This window comes from Molothrus aeneus, chromosome 2 (assembly GCF_037042795.1).
Source record: "Molothrus aeneus isolate 106 chromosome 2, BPBGC_Maene_1.0, whole genome shotgun sequence".
Taxonomy (NCBI): Eukaryota; Metazoa; Chordata; class Aves; order Passeriformes; family Icteridae; genus Molothrus; species Molothrus aeneus.
Window position 1 is genome coordinate 86,372,345 of NC_089647.1, and position 14,652 is coordinate 86,386,996.

The 14,652-nt window shown below is 41.5% G+C and overlaps 1 protein-coding gene across 1 annotated transcript in view; it reads right to left on the bottom strand.

The window, feature by feature from the left end:
- Positions 1-14,652, bottom strand: part of AFF3 (ALF transcription elongation factor 3) — a 318,235-nt gene that overhangs the window by 163,574 nt on the left and 140,009 nt on the right. Inside the window, exon 5 of the mRNA XM_066571787.1 lies at positions 4,708-4,752. Coding sequence (XP_066427884.1) covers positions 4,708-4,752 — 45 coding nt within the window. The remainder of the gene's footprint in view (positions 1-4,707; positions 4,753-14,652) is intronic.

Here is a 14,652-nt window from a genome sequence, read left to right on the forward strand (position 1 = left end):
TGTTAACTGGCTGTGCTCGGGTTTTCTCCAGCCCTTTCTCTGCATTCCTGTTTCTCCTCCAGCTTCCTGCTGTCTTCTCATTCTGCAGCCAAACACTGTTTGCAGGCCAAACACTCAAACTATGCCTCTGTCTACCCAGTTCAATGACACTGCTCATGTCAACAAAAAAATCCAGGGAATTCACAAGGAACCTCTTCAATAATCAAAAGCTCAGCTTGCCTGTGGGTTTCCTTCCAACAAAGCTACCACAGCTCTAGGAAATCACAGCTAAGACTGTAAGGATAGCCAGATCAATCGCTGCTTACTTTACAAATCAAGAACTGCCTGCACTCAACACGCTCCCTTACTTAACTCCATAGCAAATATTCTCTGAGTGCCTCCTGTATTGACTGCAACAGTTAACTTAGTGGAGAGGCAGGACTCTTATTGCTCCCATTTTTTGAAGGTACTACAGAAAAATAAATGTTTACTTTAAACCTCACCAGTCATAGCAAAATACACAGTTCCACACACTAATAAAGTCAAATAGAAATCAGCCAGAATTACTATCATAGAATCACAGATGAGGCCTTTCAGATCTTTTAGTTCCAACCCTCCAGAGAAGGGACAGGCAGGGACACCTTCCACAAGACCAGGTTGCTCAGGGCCCCATTCAGTCTGGCCTTAAGCACCTCCAGGGATGGGGCATCCACAGCTTCTTTGGGCAACCTGTTCAAGGGCCTCCCCACTCTCAGAGTAAAGAATTTCTTCCTAGTATCTGACCTAAACCTAATCTCTTTTAGTTTGAATCCATTCCCCCTTGTCCTGTCACTACATGCTCTCATGGAAAGTCTTCCTCTTTCTTGTAGGCTTCCTTTAGGTACTGGAAGGCTGTAATTAGGTCACCCCTAAGCCATCTCTTTTCCAGGCTGAACAAGTCCAGTTGTCTCAGCCTTTACTCACAGGAGGGGTGCTCCTTCCCTCTAATCAACTTGGTGGCCTCCTTTGGACTTGCTCCAACAGGTTGATGTCCTTCCTGCGCTGGGGACCCCAGAACTGAAGTAATCTTGCTTAGCCAGGCTGTGTTTTAGCAAGGAAGTGAGTAGGTTGGCTTTGGCAATGTCTCAGGAACTCGCATAGCAACTGCTCCATGCACGGTGGAACAAAGGGTATTTGTGTAGTCTTAACTGTTATTTTCCACTTCAAAGTTTTCTATCATGTCCTCCATGAACAATGCAAAGCTTACAAGGAATTGCCTTTTAAATCTACTAGCAAGAAATGAGGCTTTTCTCTCATGTTTCAACATTACATCTTTAACTTGATCTTACTGGAGTTATTTACATTGAAAGCTCTCTTAGAAGTTTCTCTATCCTCAAAGTGTGTGCCTGCAGCTGGACAGAGAAGTCAGCACACTTTGAAGAAGCTGCTATAAATTAGTGCATGGGGTTAGATGAGGTTCAGGATTCCTGCAGTGATTATAAACTCTACAGGAGGCCTTACAACAGCTCCAATCTCGACAGGGTTACTGTCTTGTTAATCAACCTCCTTCAGGACTGGAAGAGGTTCTGTGCTTCAGCACTTGGGGGCATTCTCTGGAAGCTGCAGTTTTGTGCAGAAGGATCTGTCAGTTTACAAAGTCCATAGATCTTCAATACATTTGGTAAAACAACATCAAAAAAGGCTAGACTTAAGCTGTGGCAACCTGTGTTGCAGCAGACAGCAAAAAAACTATAAAATCTTGTCACAGTGAGTGCAACATCAGATTTGGTGATTTTAAAGCCACACCTAGACTGATTTGCAGCCCAGGCCCAGATGTTAGTTCTGGCCATGGCCACATGCTGGAACCAGAGGGTGACAAGATCCATGCACAAACCTGCCTCTTCTCACCTGCTGGGGGAACACAGGGAAGCAGATGGAGCAGACCTGGGGCACACTTACTACTGCCCTCACTCTTGACTGCAGCAGCATGGACATGCCATGGAAGTATCTGTTTCATGGAAAAGCCACAGCCTGATTTGTGCAGGGAACACATCATCTAGAAAGAGGGGATATTTTCTGCTTTGTGTTGTGCAAGACACAGCCTAAGTAGGGTGAAACATTCCTTAAAATGATGAATTTTAAACATCTTCTTCCTTTTGCTGATGCTCCATGTATTAGGAGTGGTCCTTCCCATAATAAACACATTCCAGCAGGCCAGCCATCTTTTCTGAGGGGAACACAAGTATTTCAGCTGCTGTGGCTTTTCATTGTCTGCCTTTGGGCACCTGTATAGCAACTTCATATTTTCTGTTTGAAAAGAAGCTAAACTTTGGCTTTATGATGTGAATAGCACCTCCAACAAAACCATGGAAATGGCATTCCTTATTAACAGGCTGTGTCAGAAAAGTAGAAATCTGTGTTACAACTTCATGGATCTGCTCAGGACAAAAAGGGGGAATGGAGAGGGATGGAAATGTCTAGATGCCAGTAAATTACAAAGTGAGCAGCAAAGGCACATTATTACTGTTGCTGTTTTCAGTAATTACCAATAACAACCACAACTGCAGATCTGGATTTGTATTATGAGAGTACCTAAGCACTACTTTTGTAATACACAGCAGTTCCTTGACATAGAAAGTCCACTTTTCAGTATAAAAGAGAGCAGATGGATATATCTGACCTGACAGAGTACTACAAGAAACAATTGGGACAAAAATGTTCAAGCATGAGAAACAGTGGTAGAGCCCTGACCTCACCACTGGTTTTCCACCATCCTTGGGGAAAAAAGAGCCCCTTAAGATTGGGAGGTAGCTATGGAGCTGATTGGGAAAGTTTTCAAGGCTCTTCCCAGATCTGATGGGAAGCATTGGAGAAATTAATTGATGTAAAACTTAGCAATATTTTGACATCACCAGCTAAGCTAAAAGTGGGATTTCATATGTTAGCATGGACTGGAGACCTTAAAGTCAGAGACACATTGCTGTACTTGATGTGATAGAGAAGGAGATGACAGTGGTGAGATGTGAAGACAGATGTCTCTGGGCAAGATGTCAAGCTAGGAAAATGATCTGTGCAGCAGCATGAATGGAGGTGGGTAACATTGCATTTGTCAAAAACTAGGAAAGGATGCAGCAGCAATCAAAGTGTGTAATGAGAATTTTGGACCAAAGACTTACACCCTTGAGAATAAAGAGCTTCAGTCAGAAATTCTATAGAGTAACAGCCTGGAAGATTTACGTGTAGTCCTAGACACAGAGACACAAGGGAAGGTCAGAGTAGAAAGTCATGCCCAGGTTTGCAGACATGGAAGATGGGCAGATTGGTGAGGTTACTCATCATGAAGCTTAACAAAAATATTTCTCGAGGAACATTCCAAAGGAAAAAAAAGAGAGAGCAGCAGCTATGTTCATTATGTTGGAGATGCACCTTACTATCTTTAGTCATACAGCCCATTTTCCTTCTCAGGTGGGGTCTCTTACATACTCATCTTCCCCTGAGTGGAAGGAATTGTGCCTCTTCTGCATTTTTTCTTAATGGCATGAGCCAAACTACAGAAACTAAAGGAGGAAGACCAGTTTCTCTGACTGTTAATTTTAAAAGCTTTGCTTTAAAATGAAAATGGGAGCCTAAGTGTCACATCACATCATGAATTCAGGATATCTGCCACTAATTTGTAACAAACCAGCAGGGACTGTGGCTTGGGCTTGTTGAATATGCACCTAAGTCCTAACAAAGCCTACTTTGTAAATGTTAGCTAAGCAAAAGCTCTGCCAGTGAAGTCATAAGCAATACATCATCATCACCCTTCCATAAACTCTTTGTCCAGTTTAAGAATTAAAAGCTGCATTTAACATATTGAGGGAGAATGGAGAAATGCCTTTAGAAACAACAGGCTTGATGCAGTGCTAACCTCCAAACCAAATATTTATAACCCTGTAGTTTATAAATCATTAGAAATATTTGGGTGGTGTAATACCCAAGAGGTAAAAGCACATACAGTAACAGGGAGGTTTTATCATTCCATCTACCTTGCTTTGTGTTTCAATCACATCAAATTTTTAAGAATTGTGAATTATCGAATTATTGTTTTTGAAAAAGAACCAAGATAACCACGAGTTAAAATATTACAGAAAATTTTCACTGTTTATAAATATTTCTGCCACAGAAAATAATCAATATCCAAGTTAATTCAAGCCAAGATCTGTCTGGATGTGTATTAATTTGCTCCATGAAAATAAACTAGAAATTACAAAGATAAAAGAAATAATAATGAAATATGGAAATAACTACAGATTTTGCACATTGTCATTATGTAATGGACATAATGAAAATAATGACATTACATAATTAAATCCAGGTGGAAAATGACCTTCCTAGACCTCCCTTCAAAATTAAGATTTTTGACAGTCATGATTAATGGAAACATGCACTTTGCATGGTTTGTAAACCTGAAACATCATTGTACATTTCAGTTTATAATTTGTCCCATTATCTGCTTCTCCATGCATGAAGGTCAGCTGTACAGGCATAAAGTAGCAGTGAAATCCACAGGCTTTGAAAGGTTGTTCTCACAGATTTTTTAATTATTTTTCATGAGGAAATAATTCTGCCTACTTTTTCCTTAGAAAGATGACAATCTAAAGGAGGAAAATTTTAACAGCAGTAATTGCAATATTCTTGTTATTCTCTTGTCTTTTCAGAGCAAACAAAATTGGACTGGAAAAAATGGGTTTTTTTTAAGATTCCTACCCGCAATATTTCTTCAATGCAGCTGTTATCTCCTGTTCCACTGTCCTGTAAACAAAATGAGAAGACAGTTTGTTTATGTTTTAAAAAGAAATAACAAATAGGTCTGAAGACATGGTTGTCACATGAAATATATTCCAACCTCTATTACAGATTCAAAATGAGACCAAGTCTTTCCAGCATCTGAAAAGTTGCACTGCTTAAAATTCCCAAATTATTCCCTAGCAGCACCACAGGAAGATGCAATATTTACAGTGTTTACATATGATTGCAACATATTTCTATAAATTCAACAGACTTTTTTTCACACCACTTTTGGGGTCTGTTCCTGCAGTTTGGGCTCTACCATGTATGAGTAAGCAGAAGCAAAGAAGTTATTGCATGTACATGGATCCAATGCACATTTATTTCTATTAAGTAAATAACATCTCTCCACATCCTTTGGGCAGCACAGCTCTGCAGTGACACTGTCTGTGCAAAGGCTGAGGATGTGTAGGGCAGATGTGATGCCGAGGGGAGAGCTGCAGAGACTGCAACACAGGCAGCAACACTGAGCATGGGCACAGCAGTCCTGAGAAGCTGTCATTTCCTAAAATGCCGACTCTAAGGCCACCCCTGCATTGTGGGACTGAGGGCGCAGAAGAATTCGACTCTCCCAAGCAGTATGACTCACTCCAGAGCTACTCTGCAGAGGGGAAATCAGAGATTTGGCCGGGCAGCTGGAGACCATCCAGATGGTGCCTCACCTGCGTGCTCAGCCTGGGTGTTCACTGGGACCCAAACTTCTGCCAGCAAGGACGAGGCAGTGTGAGACACACACCCCCTTCCCTCCTGCCTGCCCCCTGCCCAGTACCAGCCTGCTCACACTGCCTAGCACACCTGGGAAGAGAGGGCACACTTGGATGGAGGTACTGATGCCAAGGGGTTGCCCATCTCTTACAGCTCTCCACAAGATACAGGTGGCTGCTGCATGCAGCAAGCTGTCTGGGGATTTCCTTCACCACACTACACTCCCTGACAATCCCCCCAAAAAAGGCTTTCTTCTTTCTGCAGAACAGAACTAATTCATGAAGCAGGGGTTTGAGATCTTCCCATGTGGGGAAAGGGGGATAGAAAAAAATCCATCTGGTAATTACTGTACCCAAAGAGCTAGCAGAGAGGTGAGCTTGGTCTTCTCTTGTTTTCAAAAAGCCCTGGATGCTCTGAATTTTCAGGTGTGCACCTGGAGATATATCAAAGCAATTCATTTTTCCAAATGAAGCTCTTCTCTTCTGGAAATCAGACTTCTTTACCACATCTGTATTTGTGCACCCAAAAAATCATGAGGCTTTTTCAAAAATTGATAACTCTGCCTACGAAAGCCAAATGATTGCACTGACCAATTTGTGCAAGTCCTGGACACTTTTACCACCACTCCCCAGTTTGAGCTGAGGGAGTGAGGACATCTGGATCTTCAACTGCTTAAAGCCCACCAGCTGTAACCAAGGTCAGGAGAACAGCAGCCATGCATATGCAAAAGAACAACTTATGTTTTCTAATTTTTTGTGGCTGTTGTTTCATGCCAATTCGTAGAAAGTCTTAAGTGTTTTATTGCCTGCACTCCTGCTAAATCTTTGGTGAATATGGCCCTCGACAAACAAATTAATCACATCAACTCTTGGTGAAGCACAGTCCATCAGCTTTACAGCTGATTTCAAAGGTAAAGGTACATGTGGTGAAGTCAGACTTTGAAAAATTACTCATATCTGATCTATGGATGCTGAAGAGAAGCTGCTGCCCTGAGCAGATAGCCCTGTTCTGACCTCAGACCTCCCCTGAGGAGCTGCACACCACCATTTGTGATATTCCTGTCACAGGAGCAGGAGTGCAAGTGTTTGTGTTGCCAGTGAACCTAGCAAGATGGAGAGACACAACAATCTCTGTATATTTAATAATTTAAAAATTAATAGTTGCTATTTTTCTCTTCTCTGTGGGTTTCCATCTATTTTTTCCCTTTCCTTCCCCAAGCCCCAGTTTGTTCACTTGCTATCCCACTAACAGTGGAGAATGCAAAGCCCTCATCATGAGTGCCTTGTTTAGAGAGAAACCAATTCACTGCCATCTTTAAGTTGTCTGTTCTAGTCTATTGCCATCTTACAGAAGGGACAAGATGACCATATGATCTTATGCTGTATAGAGCACATTGAACATATGATAAAATGATGATCTTTCTCTGTGAGGATAAAAATACTGAATGTGAATTTGGCAGCAGGCTATTTCAGACTAGGATTAGGAACAAGTGTCTGTTACGAAATTAAATAACTCCCCCAGAAGTGTAGTGAAAAAAGTCTGCAAGTACTCATCAGCAAGAAATTTTGCTTTCTATTACCCCAGAACTAAAACTTTCGCTTTTCTTTCTAGCCCATCATCTGTCTGGGCAGGAAGTAAAAGCTTTTCACATCTGCCTCTCAATATCATCATGCACCATTTCAAAGGGTGAAAAATAGGCTGGAAACACAAAACGAAAGACAAGACATGTAAAACTGATATAATATTTGTGGGAAACTCCCTTAATGTCTACGTTTTCCTCTCTGTTTTTCATCTCTTGAGTGCCAAATGTAAAATTGATTTTTTTTTTTTGAGTATTTACGAACATCTTAACATTACTGTTGATATCAAACTTTCTAGACCATCCACTACACCTCTACTGATGCTACAGAGGAACGTGCGCTGCCATGGATTCTGGCAAACTGAATTTAACTTTGTGGCCACAGTTTAGGTTGAAAAAAAAAAAGCAAAAAAAAAGCTGGCAAATGTTTCTTGAAATGTAAATTAAAAGAAGGGATTGCATTAGCTGCAGAGAGCCCTTGACACGCTATTTGCTTGGGTGGACTTCCCCATCCAAGCACTATTGCATTGGTGGCGGCTGCGTGACGCGGCCCCTGCGTATGGCTGATGTTGGTACAGCTTGGCAGGCTCTGCAAAGCAGTCCCTCCACAGGACATTCCTGCAATAAACGTTTTCATTATTATTTTTAAAAATTAAAATTAAAACCGAATCAAGGTTTTGAGGCTGCTGTTGCAAACTAAGCTGAGGAGCTGCTCCCCTGTGTTTGCTCTGACACTGATGAACCCGTCTGGTTTGTCTTCCTCTCTGTTTTGCGATCTGTCATAACAAACTTGCCTCACTGAACCTCCAGTGGACCATCAGCGAAATACTGCCAAGTCTTGGGGACCTGTCAAGGAAAGTGGGCTCAGCCTCTTTCCCCCTCGGATTCTGTGCCCATTGCCCTCGTCCCTCGGTGAGCAGAGCCTGCAGAGCGCTGAGCTCTGCGCCCAGGGGCGGCCGCCGTGCGGGCTGGAGGGGGATGCGCGGAGCTGCCGCCCAGGATAACGGCAGCGCTGCTCGAGAAATACCCGGGAGCGTCGTGCTGCTGATAACACGAGCAGCTAATTACCATGCAAAGCACAGAGAACTGTAAGAAACAAGACTGACTAAAGGCTACATAGAATTCTTGGGAAACGGGATGCCATTTCAAAAAAAAGCTACCTTGGTAAAAATTTTGTTTTAGAGCATTATTTTTTCTTCCCTTACCAAGAGCATTCACACAGAGATATATAAAGAAACCTCTCTGAAAGGAATTGCCTATCTTGTGACACTTCTCCCTCCTTTAAATCTTTATGTTGAGGAAAGAAAGAAAAATCTTCTGCAAGTATCTATTTCCATTTTAGCCCAAGAGATTTTTATGATGCAAGCTTTTGGTGCTGTCATTATTTGGACTGTGCTAGGTGTTTTTATGAAGTGTCCAGAAGCTATTGGATTTTTGTCTCCAGTATCAATTAGGCATGAGGACGATCTCCAGAAGCCTGAGGTACATACTCATTCTCTTCCCCTCAATGGGTGCCAGGCTGGTTGTGTCAACTCCAGCCAGCAGCATGACAGTTGCCACCCCACGTCCGCCCCATGCTGCTCAGGCACAGCACAGCACTGCCCACCGTGGGGCTGCAGGATTTCCCCTCAGGAAAGGAGAAAGGGGAAAGGGGAAAGGGGAAAGGGAAGCTTCAGGCCCTGAATGTTGGCAGGCAATAACCAAAATCCATGATGAAACAAAATAGGAAAAAAGGGGTGAGAAAATCGCACCTTGGTGAACCTAAATCTGAAAGCATATTAGAAATGCTTCTTTGCCAGGCACACACACACACACAGACACATGCACATACAACATTTTCTATGCAATCCATTTGCTAGAAAGGGATATCCACTATGAAGAAGTAAACTCCTCATCTTTTTACTTATCTGTAAGTATGTGTTCTGCCTGTTGGGTTCAGGAGAACCATTACTCTCAAAGTTTCCCTTCAATCATTTCTTTAACGAGATCTTAACACATTCAAGTTGTTGAATTTGCTGGAGCTTAACAGGGTTTTGTGCCTGAGATCGGAGATGTGATTTCTGGGGGTTCTGCAGAAATATAGCCAGGCTGTGGAAAGGAATTTTGAGGAAGTGTCATTTGCAGATGTCCAGGAAGGGTTTTTAGACATGCAGGGCTTAAGTTGTTACTGCTTTCCTTACATATGCTACATTCTCCAAAATGCTCTTTATGGAGTGGTTGTGCTGAACCCACACGGCTCTTGAAGAGAACAGGAAGGACTTTGAACCTCATGAAAGATGGCCTGGTAAAAAGATTTAAGATCTAAAAAGATCAACCTAGTTAAAAATTTACCTTTTTGCCCCCATTTTTTGTAATGTTTTCATTCTGAATGGGGACCTGGGCACAGGCTACTTGTTGATTTTATCCCTTTGGCTATGCTTCCATACAAAATGCAATTGTGTCACATCATTACCTTAAAAATGAACTTTTATGAACTATTCTTCAATTCAGTTGAGAAATCAAAATTTGATCAAATCACAATACTCGAATGACAAATTTTAAGAAATATAATCTGTAATCATAGAATAAGATATAGCCTAAATCAAGAAGGCATTAAACCAAAATATCAAATGTTTCTCTCCAAATTTTGGAATTTTTTTTTTACTTTAAGAAAGCATTTTCTTCAAAAAAGAATGAAAATAGGTTTGGTCAAAATCAACATGGATGCAGGCATTTTCAGTTCTGATAATCTGGAATATCCCATAGAAAAAGGACTGAGCAGGAAAAATCAGGACAAAATTAAAAATGGCATTTCTCTTTTTTCTTTCTCCCTCTCTAACAATGACGGCATTTTGATCTTGATGGGTGACACGAGACCTACCAGCAATATTTCCATCTACCTTTAGAGGGATAGACTTCAGGGAGCCATGGCACACTGCAGTCACCCTCATTTCACTGGGTGCCATTAATAATGCTTGTGCCTTCTGTGAAGAAGACTCCTAATCTCTCCCTGAGGAGGCAGGCAAGCAGGGCTGAGCTGTGTAAGGTTACACCAAGGAAATAGATATAAAGAGACAGCTCAGAAAACTTGATTTTCTGTTCCTGATATTTGAAAGCTTTACTTTGCACTCCTGCTATGCCTTACCACTAATTGGAGTGCCAGTGGCCACAGTCTGTTGGTACAGGAGTTTTCTCCTGTGCTTGGCATTGCTGTGAGTAGGAGCTGTTTCACTTTTACTATGAGGAATTGCTGACACTTCTTTAGACAAAGAGAAGTGCAGGAGGGAGATGGGAAAGAGGAGCTAAATTCTCTTCAAGGTCTGTGTCAGAAAGCGTTGCACTAATTAAAGTCATTCAATCCATCTATTTCACAGTCACTGTTAATAAACTGCTACCTTTAATAAACCCATTTCTTTTGAAATGGACCCACCATATTTTTATGGGGATTATTTTTCCTACCAAGGGATCTTGCAACACTGTTCTTGGTTCAAAAGGGAAGAGGAGTAGCTTTTAAAAAGATTTTATTTCAAGGAAAAAAAAAAGATCAAGTGATGAAAGTAATCTAGCTTTGCTTTAATGAAAGTATCTGTACTAATTGGGGCCTCACTGCAACTAGAATATCATGATGCCCTAGTCTTTTACCAGGACCAGGAATATGTTCTGGCTAATTAAAGGAGATGAATCAAAAATATCTGTAGAGAGAGAGAGAGAAATGCCAAATGACCCAACAGACTTGCCATGCACACTAGGAAAGAGAAGCAAGAGCCCATTGTGCTCTTGATGAATGGCACTCAGAGCAGTGTGCTTAGCAGCTCCCCTAGAACTGAGGCAGAACAGCAGCTTTTGGAGAGCAAGACCCTCCAAAAAAAGACTGGAGAGAAGTTCACAGAGCCATAACCCAGAGTATCACAAGGCTGTGCTGGTCTTATAGCAGACGAGTCTAGGTGAAGATAGATGTACTGTGGGTGTGTAAGTAAAGCCATTCATTGTATTGTTTTTAAAAGAGCAAGGAATTGATGTTAGAACATAACTCCTCCCCTATGTGCCCATGGCCTGTCCCAGAGCTTGAGACATCATCTCCTGTCCATGCAGTGCCTGGCCTGCAGTAAATGTTGAGAAGCCAGGACAAGGAAGTGAAATGATGCTGAAGGGCTGCCATCTGGATGGCTGCTGGGAGCTTCAGCAGAGCTCAGACTCCTACAGCCCAGCTGGGAGGGTATTTGGAAGGGCTGGGTCTGGCCATGTGTTGAGAGGTCTTCAAACTGATGACATGGTCTGAGTCCAAGTCTCAGTGTCCACACCACAAATAAAATCAAGACAATCAAAGGCCAAGAATTCTTCTTAACCCTCCCCACTCTCTCCACCCCTAAGGGTCATTGAACAATCAATGACTGGAGCTGCATCGGTAACATTTCATCTAGTAAAGGATGCTTGGGAGCCTCAAATGAAACCTACTGACAGATCAGCAGAGTGATTTTACAGGCTTTTACATTATATTAATAAAAATAAAATTCCAAACATGCCAGAATTACACTGTGACCCAGAACAATAAAGTGGAGTTGTAATCGAGATGAACTGCATTGTTCTATTAATAAAATATAAAGGTTTTATTGTTATTGGGAAAGATTGATTGCATCAAATCAATATCATGTCACAGTATATTAATGTTTTTCTTCACTAATGAAAAAACAGGGCCTGTTGTGATTACACTCTCTTACTACCCATTTGAAAAATATAATGGGCTGGTGATAATGAAGATTGCACCTTGCAATTTTACTCCTTGATAGATGCTTGATCCTGGGGAGGTGCTAGTAAGTCACCTGTGCTTTCAGAAAAGTCAGCAGGAGAGGAAGGTATCTAACATATTTGAAAATGCTGCCAAAACCCCCCTGAATGGACTCCACAGTCCCTGCTTCCCACGGAAAAAACTGGAAAAAGCCATTGGGGACCTCTGGAAGAGTCTTCAGCATGCTACATTTTCTGCAGTACTCTATGCATGCCCCAAACATGTCAAGCGACTGCTGCTTCACACAGTGGTGTATTTGTCAGAAAGTTCCCATTATGGACACCAGAGTCTTGGCTTTGCAGCATGAAATCTTCTTCCCTCAGCCCGTGCAGTCCTTCAACAGCCCACCCAAGGACTCTGCCCTGAGACCAACAGAGAGCAGCTCTTCTCCCCCACAGATACCTGTCCTCCTTGCTGCACAGATGGCCAGTTGGTGTCAACTGGAATGTGCTGTTTTTAGTGATGTGGACATTTGTTGGCTGGGACCTGGACTGAGCCTGACTGATTGCATTTAATATATTGTCTGTGTTTGTTTGGGGAGGATATGTAACATCTGCATAATGGCAACAGTTGGAAAAACAGGTATTATGGAACTGTTTATATTTTTGTGAATTTTAACATGAATTTAGCATCAGCTAGTATAACACTGAATAAATTAAATTGATTACTTTGCCAAGAGATCCTTTAAAAGTGTTAATTAACGATAAATCAATAAAAACTATTCAACATGAAAATCAATTACATCCCTGTTTACATTATTTAACTCCAAACATTTCTGGTTTGTGTGCTTGTAATTAGCAAGCTATAAAAGATGCCATAAATAGGCGCATAATGAGAGGAACTGTTTATAAATGATAATTGGTATTCATTCCCACTGAGCTAAAGGTTATGTGATTACAAACTGTTGCACAGAAAGGGTTAAATCTCTTACAGATTGAAGGTTTTACAGTACACAACTCTGGAGAAATCTTTCCCACAAAAGGCCCCAAAGGAAGAATGCCCCTGTACATGAGTGATGATGGAAAGAGTAACATCTACCAGGTGTTCCTTAAAGCCTATTTACATCCATTTAGGAAACACTGGGGGAAAAATCTACCCTTTGGGCAGTGGTGGAGGCAATAATTGAAAAACAGAACCTCATACGAGAAATTCAATATTAATAAAATTCATGATCCAAACAACATCTCTACAAAGTCCAAAGAAAAGATACTAACACTGAAATACTACCAAAAATCTGAATGACCATCCTGTTAAAAAAGCTGAGGACAGGACAAAGGACACAAGGGTATTTTCTGTCATGATGGGTAACAAGAATGTCACTCTACCCAATACCAAGACCAAAGGCTTTCACAGAGGCACAAAAGAGGATTACAGGATCTTCAAGAGGCAGCCAAAAGCCCAAAACACTGAGCAGCAGCCTGTAGCTCCAGAAGGTAACACTGGATTATTTCGTACAACACACAGAGATGAAAAAGCTTTCCTGGGGAGAAACAACATCTCACTAATCCCTAATGCTGAAAGCAGCCACCTCAGTTTTAGAGACTGAGACTGATCTAAACTCAACAGGTAAAAACCCCCCATGATTTGGAGACCAGAGGCTTTCTGCTAATGGCTTTTGTTAGTCTAAGGATGTCACAAACATCTGACAGTTTTGGCTTTGACAGTGTCTCCTCCCCAGGAAAACAAACCTCAACCTTTCACTGTAACTGCTACTATGAGGGCAGCAAGCATCAAGAACCTTTGACTGAGCCAGTCTGACCAGTGAGCATCTGGTGATAAAGACAGCAGAGTCAAATAACCTATCTGCAAATCCAGAGCTAGACCATATTTCTACCTTGCCTGAGCATAGGTGATATTACCTTTCCAGTGATTTAGAACACTTACATTGCACTGCTTTCCCTGACTTGCACAGAATACAACTGCTTCACAGAATAGATGGATCAGAAATGAGCTTGAAAAAAAGAATCTTTTGTGTGTAAGGAAGAGAGCCTTACATGGTTTTGACAATGATTAGCCTCATTGCAAAGAACACAAAAACCATATTCCGGTCATGGCAATTATGACCTGGACACCTATTTGCCCAAGAGGGTTGTAATTTGCTATTGAAAACCAAAAGTATTATCAATGAAGAAAAACAGTTGTATGCATCTGCATCTTTAAATCAATCCATTGATGCTTCTGGTCAGCTCAGGTGGATTCTCTTAAAACTCACATGAAGGCTGATAAATAGCACAATTCTTCAAGCTACAGTGAAAACCTTGGCAGAGTTTTATTGTGCTTTCAGCATTCCTGAAAGTCAAAAGAAAAATCAAGGCATACCATGGTCACTGACAGACTGATGGGAACACATTCACGGCAAACCTACTGAAACCAGTACTTTCTAAAAGTATTGCAGTTAACAGGATATGTAAAATTTCAACTAAAATGTCAGGGCTGGATGTCTTAGAGCTCACAGATGTAAGTTCCTTCCAGCTAGGAATGTACATGGCACCATGTATACATCAAGGTATAAATATATATACCAAGGTAGACATACATGTACATGTATGTATGTACATGCCACACAAAAAAACTCTAAAAGTTTCCTGGAAATGTCCAAAGTAACCAAACAAGTGCCAAATCTTATCAACAATAGCCTTAATATGGGAACCAATAAATTCAGCACATCTATAATGTTGCAGAATAGAGAAATACCTTCCTTATTTTTTCCTGCCCCCTCTTCCCTATATCCCAGTGGAAAAAAAAAATTACCACTGATTCACTGCAAGCCCATATCAGTCCTCTTTTTTGGGAGCTAGGAAGGAGCCAGGCACTG